The following is a 17,523-nucleotide window of genomic DNA, read 5'->3' as shown; positions in this document are numbered from 1 at the left end:
TAAGTTCTGCTCTCTGAGGGCAGGGCCCATTTCTGTTTATTTACCCTAACACATAGAAGGGCTTCAATAAATATGTATTGAATTTCTATAAAATGAGGAAAGTCAGGCTCAAAGACTTGCCCAAGATCACCCAGTATAAATCCTTTACCTTAGTCTTCCCCACTTGCCCCATTATGCCGTTTGACTCTGTGTCTCCACCCAAATCTCACCTTGAATTGTAATCCCTTGTGTCCAGGGAGGGACCTGGTCGGAGGTGATTGGATCATGGGGGCGGTTTCCCCAATGTTGTTCTTGTGATAGTGAATTCTCACAAGATCTGATGGTTTAAAAGTGTTTGGAAGTTCCCACCTTGCTCTCTCCCTCTCCTGCTCCCATATGAAGAAGGTCCTTGCTTCCTATTTGCCTTCTGCCGTGATTGTAAGTTTCCTGAGGCCTCCCCAGCCATGCAGAATTGTGAGTTAATTAAACTTCTTTTGTTTATAAATTACTCAGTCTCAGGGAGTTTATAGCAGGGTGAAGCAGCAGACTAATACACCCCAGTAGCTAATATTGAGTGTTCACTATGCCCATCACTGCTCTATATACCTTGCGTGATAATACGCATTTCACATTTATCTTCCTGGAAACTGGAAGTGTTATCTGGTTACACTCATAAAAATATGATAAAGATTATTAACTCCATGTTATAGATGAGTAAGTCAAAGTATTGAGAAGGAATTTGTCCAAGATTATATAGTTTGTAAGAGGCAGAACAAGGATTCAAACCCATGCAGCCTGACAAATAATCTTTGCCCTAAATTAGCAAATTGTCCCCACCCTTCTCCAGAATCTTAAGAAGGTAGCAGGTCATTCCTGTTTTCTTGGAAATGGACAGTTTATGTTTTTGTTTTTGTTTTTAGCCAGAAAGTTCTGATTCAAATTCTGGCTCTATCACTTCATTATTTATTTTCAGCAAACATTTATCATGAGATTATGTGTCAGAAGCCACTCTAGGTTCATAATTCGTCCTTTTAGGAAAACAAGGAAAAAAATAGAGTAGAATAGAGGAGATACATCTTTCTAGTTTTGTGATCCTGAGCCTCCACGTTTTCATTTGTAAAATGAGAAAAATAATTCCCAATTTATTGGGTTATTTTGAAAATTAGGAAGAGTGGATATAAAATATCTAGTATGTCGAATGGTATAGGTGCAGTTATTATAATTACCACTGTTATGATTATTACTTTTATTTTCATTAGTATTAGTCTGACTTTTGGTTTCTTTTCTTGCTACTCCTTAGTCTTCAGAGTTAAGCCCTATTTATCCTTTTTTTGTTTTTAATCTTGGAGTAATCTGGCTTTGGTTTTTTTGCTGCTATTATTTCACCATTTTATCTACACAGAATTCTGTATATGTGGTACGTTTCCCATCCAACTATTTGTATATTTTATCATCATATAATGTTAGAATGCCTTTTAGATTTTATTCTATATTGAGACTGGTGCATTAATCAGATTGATTTGTTTTCAAAAAATGAATATTTTAGATGAATTAGCACAATAACTTCTTGGGCAGAAACAGTCTTGTGGGTGAAAATTCACTTTTTTTTTCTTTTTATTAAATGTTTTGCTTTTATTTTGCTTCTGAATGTTTCTGTATGTTTGTAATCACAGATATTTCTTTATATCTTTTTATAATGATTTTATTAACTTCAGCTTTATAGGCATTTTCTTCAGATTTTTATATTTCTTTTTTTAATTTATTTTTGACATAATAATTGCACTCATTTAAGAGATACATAGTGATGTTTGAACACATACCATGTATAATTATTAGATCAGTGTAATTGGCATATTATATTCATAAGCTTTATAAGCATTCCCTTCAGATTTTAATATTTTGAATGTTCTTTATCATTCAAGTAAGTTATTTAAAATTTTTATTGTGTTTATAACTGTGTGTTTGTTATGTACTTGAACATTTACTGCCTTATTTGAACTTCTAGATAACTTTGTACAGTAGGTAGGGCAACTATTTTTTTTTTTTTTTTTTTGAGACGGAGTCTCATTCTGTTGCCCAGGCTGGAATGCAGTGGCGCAATCTCGGCTCACTGCAGGCTCCACCTCCCGGGTTCACGCCATTCTCCTGCCTCAGCCTCCCAAGTAGCTGGGACCACAATTTCCCCCCAACACGCCCGGCTAGGACTGGGAAAGTTTAAGTGCTGTCTAAGCTTGTATAATAAGGGATAGAGCTGGGGTCATGTCTTCTAATGCCATATCTAGTGTTCTTTCTACCATATAATCCTTGTAAATAATCTGAGAAGTACAAAATGTTATTAGTAATTCTGTTTTATAAACACATTTCAATTTATCTTGACCTTATATTTTACAGGATCATATGTTCCAGCAGAATATTCTTCCTTTAGAATTGCTAAACAGATTTTTACAAGAATCAGTACTGATGATGATATCGAAACAAATTCATCAACATTTATGAAAGAAATGAAAGAGGTACCCAAACAAAACTTTTCTTATGTTAAAAACATTAAATTCTCTCACTAATGGCCAGTTATCACATAAAATATTTTCATACTAAAATATGCAGATGTGCTTATACCCTTTTCTAAGAGCCAGAGGGCAGTCAAAGACAGCCTCCTAATTTCTGTTTTATGTGGAAATGGAAGACAATGTTTTATTGAAAATATAATTTTAAGAGAAAGAGCTAGCATTAGTAAGTAATAAAAGTGTGCCTAAATGTTTTTACAGGAAATACATAAAAGACTTCAGAAAACGATAACTGGTTCAATACCATTTTGCATAGTATTTATTGTTCTTCATAGGCTTGATTTTAAAACAAAAGATTACTGTGTTAGAAGGCTTTCAAAAATCATGCTCTTCTTTGTCCTCATAGAATTTTCACTCCCTGTAGCAAAGTATCACCTATTTCTGATTGAGCAAACGTCAAGTAGGCTTTAGAACTGAAGGAATTAAGTGTAACTCTTGAGATATCTGTATTATGAATTTAGGTTCACTGTTTAGTTGGATAATTTTCTTCAAGTAGATAGGTGGTGACTAAAGTTATCATTTGTCCCACAATTTATATAATTATTTATTGTGTATTAAATATCTATAATAGATCATAGCAATATATTAGGCACTTAAGGTATATTTTTAAATGGTCCTAGCACTCAAAAAGCTTAGTCTTATAGAAAGGTAAAATGTCCATCAAAGTTACTATTGTGTCATAATATAATAAAGGTAAAATTCTATTTTTGAGAAAGAGGTTAATAAACTTCAGTGGAAAAGAGCACTTCTGTCAATTTAAGTCTTAGTCTCCATTGGTCATGGATTTAAATTTATTTGTTAAACCAAGAATCAAGACTTAGGTATTTTTTCTCAAATTTTTCTTTACTTCATCTTTACAGGATATAGAGTAATACTTAAATAAATTTGAGAGATGGTTTTAGATATTTTATAGCAGTAATTGATTAGTCATTTGTGGAGAAGAAAATGACCATCTTTGTGCTTAGTTTAAACATTTAATTTATTGCATTTTTTCACTGTATCTAAAGCATCAATATTTTAGATAATGGTTATTTACTCTGTTGTCTCATATACATATGCATATGTCTATTTATGTACACATCAGCTATTCTACTGGAATTATTAGTCATGAGATTTTTAGAAAAGAAAACAATGTATTCTGCTCAGCAGGATGTCTCTAAGAATACATTTCAGATGAACTTATAAAGAGACTGGGTTTCTCCTCATTTTTTCCTGTGATATTGACAGCTGTTTGGTTACAATGAATAAATATTAAAATTATATATTTCAGATAGCATATATTCTACATAATGCTAATGACAAATCGCTCATATTAATTGATGAACTTGGCAGAGGTACTAATACGGAAGAAGGTATTGGCATTTGTTATGCTGTTTGTGAATATCTACTGAGCTTAAAGGTATTCTTTTATTTTAAGTATATTAATTTTGAGTCCTTCTTTATGTATCCTTTTATTATTATTGAATTTTATGGGCACCCACAAATAGCTTTTAAAACAATTTAAATAGTAAACACATATCATAGCATTTATATTTTTGTTCCTTCATTTCCAATGGAAGTGGGAATCATTAGTTTGATAGCCATGATATAGATAAGGAAAAGATGAAATCAAGAAATTCAAATAATGCAGAATGAGTCAGTTGGCTTTAATTTCATCAAATTAAGTAGCAAAATATGAAGGTCTTTCAGTAATTGCCTATATGTGCAATAATGTTGACTATGATGTTACAACAGGAAGGAAAGCACTAGGCAACTCAGGTAACTTTACAGAAAATCTATTTTACCTACCTAACTAAAATTTTATTCCTTTAAAGAAAGTAGTTTTTCGCAAATCAACTATGTAAAACATTGATTTTTGCTCTATTAAATTAATTTATAAAATATCTTTTTAAATGATCACTCACAATATATACAGATATGAACAAAACTGAAATAAAAATACTTTTTGTTGTTTAAGATGCCTTAAAATGTCCCTAAGATGAAGTTATTTACCTTAAATGAAAGTCCATAATGATTTATTTATTTTTATTTTATTTATTTATTTTTTGAGACAGGGTCTCTCTCTGTTGCCCATGCTGGAGTGCAGTGGCACAATCTTGGCTCACTGCAACTTCCACCTTTCAGGCTCAAGCAATCCTCCTGCCTCAGCCTCCTGAGTAGCTGGGACTGCAGGTATGCACCACCATGCTTAGCTAATTTTTGTATTTTTAGCAGTGACAGGGTTTCACCATGTTACCCAGGCTGGTCTTGAACTCCTGGGCTCAAGTGATCCACTCACTTCAGCCTCCCAAAGTGCTGTGATTGCAGGTTGAGCCGTCAGGCCCAGCTCGTAATGATTTATTATATGGAATGAGAAAAATCTATTTTATGCTTAAAGGTATGTGATAAATCAAAAGTAATGGTAATAAATAATATTAGTCTTTGTAATTTTGAATGTGTCAGTTACAATTTCTCATATAAATAAAGTGCATATCTTACTTAAGATTAAAAGCTAATTAGTGCCTCTGATGGTTAATTTTACATGTCAGTTTGACAGGGCCACAGAGTGCGCAGACATTTGGTCAAACATTGTTCTGGATAGGTCTGTGAGGGTGTTTCTGGATGAGATTAGAATTGGTAGACTGAGTAAAGTAGATTGCCCTCCCTAATGTGGGTGGGTCCCACTCAATAAATGCAAGCCTGAATAGAAGAAAAAGCCTTCCAATGAGTAAGAGGAAAGTCCTCCTTCCTGGCTGCCTTCAATATGGAAGATCTGTTCTTTACTACCTTCAGACTCAAACTGAAACATTGGCTTTTTCTGGGTCTGGAACCTGCCAGCTTTGGACTGGAGTTGTACCATTGGCTCTCCTGGACCTATAGCTAGTCCATTTTAGACCTTGGTACTTGTTAGCTTTCATAAATCACATGAGCCAGTTTCTTATGATGAATCTCTTCACACGTGCACACACACACACACACACTCTCTCTCTCTCTCTTTCTTTCTCTCTCTCACTCCTGCCCCGCCCCCCTCTCTATTGGTCCTCTTTCTCTGGAGAACCCTAATATAAATCTTGGTTCTGACATGATCTGACAATAGTGATAAGTAAAATATCACTATCATATACTCTTAATCAACTGCTTGTAAGCAGCAGAGATCCAGGTGATTTTATACATGATACTTCCAAACATTTTTGGCAAACTAATGAATATAATGAAATTGTCTGGTTGCTCCTAGTGTCACTAGACAAAGTTGGGAAAGCAAAGGATGAACTCAAGGATTCAAATTGCCAGCTCAGGCCCCCACCCAAGGGACTTCCAGGCACTGCCCATCACATACTTGGTGAGGGCCTGCCTGTCACTACCAGGAATAACCAGGCATCACATGTTTCCCTAGATCACAGCAGGGGGGCTGTAAGAAGGGCAGGGTTTCTTAACCTGGGATCCATGGATCCCCAGGCTGCATGAATCTGAAAACTTGAGTTCAGGAGCCTCAACTTAGATGGGAAAAAAGCCTCTTTATGGTCACTAACCTCTACTGGAAATTGAGCCTTTTCTTCCAGGTGAATGCAGGCAAGCAAGCACACCAGGGTTAGCAGGAACTGTGCTTTCCCTAGCTAGAAACCACAGGTGTTTTCCAATTCTTTGATAGTGGCTGTAGACACCAGGAAATGTGCATCACCTCCTCACTGCTTCCAAAAGCAGGACTTAATTAGCCTTGCTGCTATTTAATGCATTATTTAATGTGTTAACTTAGAAGCATGTGTGTCACTTTTTAACTAAAAAATTTTAAATAACAAAAAAGCACCAAATTGCCAGCTCATTGCTGCGTAAATGACTTGAAAGCATCTAAGTGTGCCCTGAAGGAAATCCTTATCTCCTATAGTCACAGGGTTGAGATTGCTGAAAATCAAACCCAGAATCTCATCCTATGCCAGAATTACAACACAAGTTGGACTGCCAGCTTTGTAGGGTATCTACTGTTAAAGTGAGGGCATTAGTTGGGAAGGAATGGGAGACTACCAGTTGGAATAGGAATGTGTAGGGAGATGCTGATGAACCTGGGGACATTTAGGCCCTAAATTCTGATGAGTTGTCTTTGCCAGTAGAAGAGACCACTTCACCCCATCTGAGGGGATTAACCTAGCATTACCTGAGGAAACTGTAATGGCATCCCAGGCAATGCTGAGTCTCCTCAAGATGCACTTCCACCACATTTCTTTGCTTCTAGACCTGTAACTAGATCTCTAAAGGTGAGGTACAAAATGTGACTATAAGGAGGTACATTACACTCTGAAAGAACTACTTGAATTTTCTACTTTATACAGACAGAAATCCAGGTAACATGCATGGGAATGTATTCTAAGGGTGTGGGATAAGGGTGGAAGGAACATAAAGTTGGATTAGGCCGAAGTTATTGATATGGGCTTACTAAGCCAGGTGTGCATTTAATGTTGCAACTCAAAGAGTTGGAAAGAGATCTAACAGTTTGATTGGCTGAAAAACAGACCAAAACATGGCCCACCATGAATGAGTTGCCTTGGTTTAATGCAGAGGAAGGGATTCAAAGCTTAGGGAGGTTGGAATGTTAGAGTGGGTTTGTCATTTAAGATTACTTACCCATCCTGGAAGAGTCCAGATAACATACCTTTTACCATGACTATGAGAAATAAATTTGTGAGAGGAGCCCTGGCAGCCTTGAAGAGCTCTGTTATCACTCTTCTATGTAGGACAGACCTTACGGCCCACTGTAAGGCCTTCACTGCAGGCACTGAATTGGAAAACCCGAATGCAATAGGAATAATTGGATCCCAGGGTGGTAGGGGCCAAGTTGTGGCACTCAGCCACCAAAGACAAGGTGGATAAGTTACTGTAATGGGAAGCAGAGTTAAAGCAGCAATCAGAATAATCTGACTTACACAGACCTATGGCTTTGGATAGGAAGGCTACTAAATTCTGACTTGATCTGAATAAGCATAAAAGTTCTAGGTTGAGGTTTTATGCATGAGATCAGCAACAGGAGCCTGCAGTCACCAAGAATGACCCGGCTATAGCCATTACTGCATGCCCAGTCTGTCAGCAGTGGAGCCCAACATTGAGTCCCCATTATGGTACCATTCCCTGGTAGCAGATTGATTACATTGTACCACCTCCATTATATTCATATTGGAACAGCCACTTATTCTGGACATCAGTTTGCCTTCTGTATGTGTAATGTTTCTGCCAAAACTAACATCCATGGACTTAAAGAATATCTTAGCTGCCATTATGGTATTCCATACAGCATTTCTTCTGATCAAGGAACTTACTTCATAGCAAATGCAGTGCTGCAAAGGGCCTGTGCTCATGGAATTCATTGTTTTGACTGTGTTCACCAACCATCTTGAAGTAGTTGGCTTGATAGACTGGTGGACTAGTCTTTTAAGGACTCAATTACAACACCAGCTAAGTGGCAATACCTTTCAGGACTAGGGAAAGGTTTTCCAGAAGGCCGTATATGCTTTGAATCAGCTTCCAATATATGATGCTGTTTCTCCCATTGCCAGGATTCATGGCTCCAGGAATCAATAAGTGGAAATGGAAGTGGCATCACTCACCATTACCCCTAGTAACTCAAGGGCAAAATATCTGCTTCCAGTTTCTATAACCTTGCTCTGCTGACATAGAGGTCTTAATTCCAAAAGGAGTATACTTCCACCAAGAGACATAGCAATAACTTTTTGACCTGGAAGTTGAGACTCCTGCCCAGCCACCTGTCTTATGCCTCTGAATCAACAGGCAAAGAAGGGAGTTATTGTGCTGGCTGAAGTGATTGATCCTGAGTAGCAAAGGGAAATTGGACTACTACTCCACAATGCAATAAAGAAAGAATATGTCTGGAATACAGAAGATTCCTTAGGGTATCTCAGTTCTGTCATGCTCTGTTTTAAAGGTCTGTGGAAAACTACAACCCAATCCAGGCAGGGCTATGAATGGCCAAGACCTTTCAGGAATGAAGATTTGGTTCACCCCACTAGTTAAAGAGCTCTGACTAGCTAGGGCTTGCTGAAGGCAAAGGAAATACAGAATAGGTAGTAAAAGGAAAAGGTAGCTGTAATTACCAACTACAACTCTCATACCAGTTACAGAAATAAGGACTGTCTGTAATTGTTATGATTATTTCCACCTCATTTTGTATGATTTTTTGGTGTGTATATATACATATATTAAACAAATATTTTATTTCTTCTTTTATAATGTAACATAAGATGTGTTGACTTCACATCTTATTATTTAAGTATTGCCAATTTCACATTATAGTATTTAAGTTATGAGATATCAAGAAGAATGAACATCACTCAATGACGTTACCTCCTTTTCTGGAAAAGGGGTTAGTGCTTTCTCAGTTGTGCTGAAGACAGTTGTATCATATTAGAGGGAAGTATGACCTAATTATTGTCTTCATTTGTAGATTAAGTGTGGTATAAGGAGATGCCTATGGATGCTAAGTTTACAAGGGGTGGATTTGTGTTGGATAGTTTTATGTGTCAACTTGGCAAGGTCTTGGGGTGCCCAGACATTTGGTCAAACATTCTGGGTTTATCTGTAAGGGTGTTTCTGGATGAGATTGGTAGACTGAATGAAGCATATTGCCTTCCCTAGGGTGGATGGGTCCCATCCAATAAATTGAAAGCCTGAATAGCAGAAAAAGGCTGATCCTTATAAGAATAAGAGAGAACTTACTGCCTTCAATCTGAAACACTGGTTCTTTCCTGCCTTCAGACTCAAACTGAAACATTGGCTCTTTCTAAGTCTACAGCTTGCAGGCATTTGGACTGGAGTTATTCCATCAACTCTCTTGGGTCTCCAGCTTGCTGACTGTAGATTTTTGATCTTGCCAGCCTCCATAATTGCATGAGCCAATTCCATATAATACATCTCTTTACACACATACAACACACACACACACACACACACACACACATATCGTATTTGTCTCTTTCTCTGGAGAACCCTATCTGTTTTCTTTTTTTTTTTTTTTTTTTTTGAGATGGAGTTTTACTCTTGTTGCCCAGGCTGGAGTGCAGTGGCATGATCTCAGCTCACTGCAACTTCCACCTCACAGGTTCAAGCATACAGTATCTGTTTCCAAAGTATTCTACAATAGTTTAAAATAGTGTTTTTAGTATTACTTTACAATATTATTTTCTAGTATGAATAATTTAATAAAAATGTAATATTGCTACTTATTTTAAATTAAATTATTATTTTCTAACACAGTGTCCTTAGTGCCTAGCACAATTCTTGCAATAGATAGGGTCTGAATAATTATTTGCTAAATTGAATTAACCTGAAATAGAGTTTACAAAGTTACTCTAATAGATTGGTTTGGCATATAACTTTTAAGGACATTGTTGTTATTGAATATAGTCTCTACCTTTTAAATAGCTTACTGTGTTCTAAATATTTTCCTGTAGCTTTATAAATTTGGTTTTGTTTTATACTCCTTTTGATTTGTTGAGTAGGTATTTATGAATTTTCATTTTTCTGTCATATACAAAATTATTCCTTCCCTTGCTTTTCACCTTCAATAGTTGGTAGCCATTTTGCCAATCAATTATTTTTACTGTCTTAATATTTAAATTTCCACTGACCACCTACGTAATTTGTCACTGATAATGTCTTAAAACGTAACTGGTTATTCAGATCTCTATCTGTCTTAGTAAATTCTGGGCTGGAAATCTTGTGCTGGCTGTAAGTCACTTGAAACACTTTCATCAAAATCACCTAAAGTACTTACAGAAAATGCCATTTCCTGGGGCCCCACATTAGAACAATTGGTTGACAATTTTTCAGGGGATATGTACCAAGAATTTGCATCTTTAACAAGCTCTCTAAGGGATTACTAATGTTTGAGAGCCATTATCTTAATCAGTGTTCTCAATCTTTCTTTTTCCTCTACCAGTACCTAACCCAAACACAATGAAATCTAAAAACTAAAAACTTTTGGAATTTGACATACCTAAGACAATCTCTTGATTCCACTGCCAAAACCTACTTACAACTAGGGAGGCTACTTTTATAGTTAAGTTTTTTAAAAATTGAGGAAAATATTTTTTTGCGTGTGAGTTACCTTCCTGATAAATGATTACCTCAATTCATAGCTTTGTTTCTGGTAAACTTCATCTTTTCAATATCTTCAGATATATTTTTTAGGATTTTATTTTCAGTTTTGTTCTCTTTCCCATAATGTGGCATACATGTCTGTGTACAAACATAATAAACATATCTTCTTCATTTAATATAAAATCTCAAAACATTTTAAAATGGATTGATAATGTTAGCCTCCAAATTATTAGTTTTATTCCTACATCTCTGCCAAGCTACTTAGAAAATTAAACTAAAATTTTATGTTCACATAGTTAAAATAGAATTTTCTAGTTAATTTTTAAAGTACTAATATTCATCGTCTGTTATATATTCCAGGCATTTACACTGTTTGCTACACATTTCCTGGAACTATGCCATATTGATGCCCTGTATCCTAATGTAGAAAACATGCATTTTGAAGTTCAACATGTAAAGAATACCTCAAGAAATAAAGAAGCAATTTTGTATACCTACAAACTTTCTAAGGGACTCACAGAAGAGAAAAATTATGGTACTGCATATAGAAATTATACCTATACATTCAAATACTATATATTCTCCTAAGACAAACTTTTATCTCTTCTTTACTTGGCTGTCAATCTAAGGAAATTTTCTCATTCTTTTGAGTGCTTATATTCTCTTAGATTGTATTTTCTATGTCAAGCTCATTATATCTATATCTAGATATAGATATATAAATCTTTTTAAATTTTTATAAGCCAGTAACTATGTAAAAATACAGTGACAACTGAAAACCCTAGAAGTACTAGTTTCCTTAGAAAATGTAATTTATCTTATATTTGCAAGTTATATAATGAATTGAAAATTATATATTTTCTACACAATCTTTCAGTAGCAGGGTCCTTCCTCTGTTTTCTTCAGGTTCTGTGTACTTGAAAATTAAATCTAAAATCTTAAATCTTAAAAGAGAATGTATTACCAAACCATATTTTTTTTGTTTTTTTTTTTTTGAGACAAAGTCTCACTCTGTCGCCCAGGCTGGAATGCTGTGGCACTATCTCTGCTCACTGCAACCTCCACCTCCTGAGCTCAAGTGATTCTCCTGCCTCAGCCTCCCGAGTAGCTGGGACTACAGGCGTGCACCACCATGCCCAGCTAGATATTCTTAAACTTGATTAGCTACTTTCTATTTAAATCATTAAGTCTCACAGATTCAGAGAATTTTCAATTGGTCTGTACATATAAGTTTCAAAAATTATTTTAGCTATGGATATGACCCTTTGAGGGAAAAAAACCATCTTTGTTTTGCTATTTGAAATTGGAAATCAACTGGATTACTTATTTATATCAGATGTTTAAAATTTGTAAGCCTCAATTTCATGATCTATGACATGGGAATAATTTTTCATATATGTAGAGTTGCAAAGATTCAATGAATTATCAAATGTGAGCTGTGTGGCACAGTGCTTAGCAATTACTAACGTCTCAATAAATTTTGATGTTGCTTCTATTTCTAAAGCAATAAATACAGTAAGCTATTGGTGTACAGTAGAAAGCCTGTATGGCATTTATACAATAAAATTAAGCTCTAAAAACATGAGAATTATAATTGATACTTTGAATTTGCATATAGATTATTCACCAACTGTTATATCTTCTGAGAAATTCCTGTCTCATTGATTTAGGTGGGTGAATGTTTAGCTGTAGTGTTATCTCTGTGACTAGCTATTATCTTCCCCTGCAAAACTCATATGCCTTTTGACCTTCTGTTAACCAACTATATTTGCAAATGGAATTTCAATATTATTATTTTCTAACTATCTCTTTTGTTCCTGATATCTCAGAGCTATATTGAGAGGTAACTGATATTCTAATTTGCCCTATGTGTCTTGGATAAGTAATTAAATCTAATAATTGGCAAGTTGTCATCCAGAATTTTGGAAAGCTTAATTCTGAGAATTATTGAGTAGTTCAGAAATGCCTCTAGAAGGGAAGTTTAAATCTGTGACTAAAAGATTAATACTAGTTAAAACAAGCATAAAAATGCCAGCAGTAACAATATTGAAGCCAATTTAAAACAAATAATTCTAGGATTAAAAGCTGCAGAGGTGTCATCACTTCCACCGTCAATTGTCTTGGATGCCAAGGAAATCACAACTCAAATTACGAGACAAATTTTGGTAAGAAACTTTGTTCTTATTTGTTCTTCAAATTAAAAAAAATACTTTTAGTGTAGATTTTTATTATGACCTTTGATCTAAATATATAATAATTAATATAATAATTAAAATATTTAAAATTAAAACCTAATTTCTAAACAAAGAAAATTAATTTTACTTCTTAAAACTCTTTTGGTTTGGTCTATTATAATCCTCGCAGCAAATCAGCTAACAAGCTATGAGATAAAAGTTAAACAGTTTAGTTTCTAAAGTAATTATTGCTATACTAACTTTATGATGAGAAAATAAATCTATTTTAAGTGGACATTAAAAATGAAAATCACTATGCACAATATTTGTATAATTATATATTTTTTATAGTTTTCAAAGCTTTTCTACTCATCATATGTAAGCTTCATAACTCTTCATGAAGTAATTAGGTCTTTATAGTAAAAGATTAAAAAAGGATTACTTCTACTCTTAATTTTACAGGTTCACAGAGGTTAAGTGATTTGTTAGGAAGCAGTAGGTTCAACACTAAACTCACATCTGTTGACTCAAAATTTGGAAAATTTTAGTTGGTTGCTTTATATAAGTGTTTTTGGTTTTTGGGTTTTGTTTGTTTGTTTTTTTGAGATGGAGTTTTGCTCTTGTCACCCAGGCTGGAGTACAATGGCATGATCTCGGCTCACTGCAACCTCCGCCTCCTGGGTTTAAGCGATTCTCCTGTCTCAGTCTCCTGAGTAGCTGGGATTACAAGCGCCCACCACCACACCCGGCTAATTTTTTTTTTGTATTTTTCGTAGAGGTGGGGGTTTTGCCATGTTGGCCAGGTTGGTCTCGAACTCCTGACCTCAGGTGATCCACCAACCTCGGGCTCCCAAAGTGCTGGGATTACAGGTGTGAGCAACCGCGCCCAGCTGCTTTACAGTGTTTTAAAAATGCAATGTGTTCAGTAAACTGACCTGGTGCAGTGTGATATTTTCTTCAATAACAATTTTCTGTGTCCGTCACTCTTTCTTAACCTGACTTCCATTTTTAATTCCTCTCTCCTTTAAGTTCTTCTACTGTCTCTGTGACTTCACTTGCCTAATTATCTATTTGAATCTCTTTGTCAGAAATTTTAACTGTTCTGTACTCTGAAGAAGCTCTTATTACCTAACTCTTTAGAGTTCATCTTACCACGTTTCAGTTATGGACCACCTCTCCACTAGCCTTCTAGTAGGCTTTGATTCTCCTAATGAAGTTTGAAAAATATTCAAAACAAGCTATTTTTATCCACTGCAAATTCATATATTCTGATTTTAGTTGAATATTTTACTGGATAATTGTGATTTTTTTCTTTTTTTAATTGATAATAGTTGTACATATTTTGGGGGTACATGTGATATTTTGATACTTGCATGCAATGTGTAATGATCAAATCCAGGTAGTTAGGATAGCCATTACCCCAAACATTTATCTTTACTTCATGTTGAAAACATTGCAATTCTTATCTTCTAGCTATTTTGAACTATACGACACATATTAACTATAGTCACCCTACTGAACTATTGTACACTAGACTATTTCTTCAATCTAACTGTATTTTTGTACACATTAACCAACCTCTATTCATCTCCTTCCTCCTCCAAACCCTTCCTAACCTCTAGTAACCATCAATGAGCTCTTCACCTCCATGAGATCAACTCTTTTAGCTCAGGCATATGAGTGAGAACATGTGGTATTTGTCTTTCTGTGCCTGGTTTATTTCATTTAGCATAGTGATTCTTTATCCATGTTGCTACAAATGCAAGGATTTCATTTCTTTCTTCTTTGGCTGAATAATATTCCATTGTGTATATTTACCACATTTTCTTTATCCATTCATCTGTTGATGGACACTTAGGTTGATCCATATCTTGGCTATTGTGAATAGTGCTGCAATAACCGTGAGAATATAGACATCTCTTTGATATACTTATTTTCTTTCTTTTGGATAGATGCCCAGCAGTAGGACTGCTGGATCATATGATAGTGCTATTTTTAGTCTTTTGAGAACCCTCCATACTATTTTTCATAGTGGCAATACTAATTTACACTCCCATCAACAGTGTATGTGCAATGTGCATTCCCCTTTCTCTATCCTCACCAGCATTTGTTAATTGTCTGCCTTTTGGATAAAAGCTGTTTTAACTAGGTGAGATGATATCTCATTGTGGTTTTGATATGTATTTCCTTAATGACTGGTGATGTTGAACATTTTTTCATATGTCTGTTGGCTATATGTTTGTTTGTTTTATTTTTTAATCTTTTATTTCGCTTATGTTGTTCCCTCTGCTAATAATTTAATTCCTCTTCCTCCATCTACCTCATCCATATCATTTTTATTTAACATTTTTACCTAGCTCAGATGTGAACTTCCCCAAGAAACTTCCCTGAATTTTTTTCCAGTGGAGCAATGAACTCATTTCTTGTTCTTAAGGGCCCCTTTTCACAACAACTATGATGTAGTTGCAATAATATACCCACATTGCCTATTTTTTGTTTATTTTTATTTTACTTTATTTTAGATTAAGGGGGTACATGTGCTTGCTTGTTACATAGGTATATTGTATACTGCTGGGAGTTGGGCTCCTAGTGTACCCAATAGCCAGATGGTGAACATTGTACCCAATAGGTAATTTTTAACCCTTGCCACCTCCTACCTTTCCCCCTTTTGTCCCCAGTGACAGTTATTTCCATCTTTATGTCCATGTGTACCCATTGTTTAGCTCTCACTTATAAGTGAGAATGTGCAGTATTTGGTTTTCTGAGTTAGTTCATTTAGGATAATGGCCTCCAACTCCATCTATGTTGCGTAAAGGACATGATTTCATTCTTGTTTATGGCTATATAGTATTCCATGGTTTTCTTTATGCAGTCAACTATTGATGGGTGTTTAGGTTGGTTCTATGACTTTGCTATTGTGAATAGTGCTGTGATGAACTAGGTACAGGTGTTATGTATGTGTGTATATATATATACGTATATATATATATATACACATATATATGTATATATATATATATATAGTTCCTTTAGTTCTTGGAGAAATCTCCATAAGGTTGAACTAATTTACGTTCCCACCACCTGTTGGCTATTTGTATGTCTTCTTTTGAGAAACATCTATTAAGATATTTTGCCAATTTTTTAACTGGGTTTATTTGGTGGGATTTTTTTGCTATTGAGTTGAGTTCCTTAGATGTTTTGGTTATTATTTGTTTGTTATTATTTTGCTTAATTTGGTTGTCGGAAGGAGAGTTTGAAAATATTTCCTCCCCTTCTGTAGGCTGTCTCTTCACTTTGTTAATTTTTTTTTTTTTTTTTGCTATGCAGAAGCTTTTTAACATAATGTAATTTTATAAGTCTATTTTTGCTTTTATTGCCTGCACATTTGAGGTTTTACCCAAAAAGTCTTTGCCCACATTAACATCCTAAAGTATTTCCCAATGTTTTCTTCAAGTAGTTTCATAGTTTCAGGTCTTACATTTAAGTCTGTAATTCATTTTGATTAGATTGTTATATATGTTAAGAAATATGAGTCTGGCTTCATTCTTCTGTATATAGTTATCTATTTTTCCCAGCACTATTTATTGAAGAGACTGTCTTCTTGGTGTCTTGTTGAAAATGAGTTGGCTGTAAATGCTTGGACTTATTTCTGGGTTCTCTGTTCTGTTCAATTTTTCGATGTGTCTGTGTTTATGCCAGGACTCTGCTGTTTTGGTTACTATGGCTTTGTAGTATATTTTAAAGTCAGATAGCATGATGTTTCCAGGTCTGTTCTTTTTGTTCAGGGTTGCTTTGACTATTTGAAGTATTTTGTGGTTCCATATAAATTTTAGGATTTTTTTCCACTTCTGTGAAGAATGTCTGTGTTATTTTGATAGGGATTGTATTGAATCCATAGATTACTTTGAATAGTGTTGACATTTTAGCAGTATTTATTCTTCCAATCCATGAACACATTTATAGCAATGTTTATTCTTCCAATCCATAAATGGGATTTCTTCTTGTATTTTTTTCAGTTTGTTCACTATTGACATATACAAATGTCACTGATTTTTATATTTTTGTGGAGTCTTTAGGGTTTTCTAAGTATAATATGTCATCTGCGAAAAGGATATTTTGACTTCTTTCCAGTTTGGATGCCCTTTGTTTCTTTCTCTTGCTTAATTGCTCTGGCTAGGACATCCAGTACTATGTTGAATAAAAGTGGTGAAAGTGGGTGTCCTTGTTTTGTTCCAGAAGTTAGAGGAAAGACTTTCAATTTTTACTCCCATAGTATTATTTAGTTGTGGGTTTGTAATGTATGTCCCTTATTGTTTTGAGGTGTGTTCCTTCTACACCCAGTTTGTTGAGAGGTTTTGTCATAAAGGAATGTTGAATTCTGTCAAATGCTTTTTTGGCATCTATTGAAATGATCACATGGTTTTGGTCTTTGATTCTGTTAATATGACATGTCATATTTATTGATTTGCATATGTTATATCATTCTGGCATCCCTGGGATGAATTCTGTGTAATCATGGTGAATGATCTTATCAGTGTGTTGTTGTATTTGGTTAGCTAGTATTTGGTTGAGTTCTCAATTTATGTTTAGCAGGAATATTGGCCTGTAGTTTTCTTTATTTGTTGTTTCATAGTCTGGTTTTGATATCAGGGTAATACTAGCCTCATAGAATGAGTTTGGAAGTATTCCCTCCTCTGTAATTAATTGAAATAATTTGAGTAGAC

The 17,523-nt window shown here is 34.8% G+C and overlaps 1 protein-coding gene across 4 annotated transcripts in view; it reads left to right on the top strand.

Moving 5' to 3' along the window:
* The window catches only part of MSH4 (mutS homolog 4), a 125,802-nt gene that overhangs the window by 95,309 nt on the left and 12,970 nt on the right, over positions 1-17,523 (top strand). For all 4 annotated transcript variants that reach the window (XM_054532989.1, XM_024245413.2, XM_054532988.1 and 1 more), the window contains 4 exons: positions 2,371-2,489; positions 3,814-3,942; positions 10,986-11,160; positions 12,702-12,790. In XM_054532989.1, coding sequence (XP_054388964.1) covers positions 2,371-2,489; positions 3,814-3,942; positions 10,986-11,160; positions 12,702-12,790 — 512 coding nt within the window. The remainder of the gene's footprint in view (positions 1-2,370; positions 2,490-3,813; positions 3,943-10,985; positions 11,161-12,701; positions 12,791-17,523) is intronic.

This window comes from Pongo abelii, chromosome 1, assembly GCF_028885655.2.
Source record: "Pongo abelii isolate AG06213 chromosome 1, NHGRI_mPonAbe1-v2.0_pri, whole genome shotgun sequence".
Lineage (NCBI taxonomy): Eukaryota > Metazoa > Chordata > Mammalia > Primates > Hominidae > Pongo > Pongo abelii.
The sequence above is the reverse complement of the archived record's forward strand: the minus strand, read 5'-3'. Positions and strand labels throughout refer to the sequence as shown.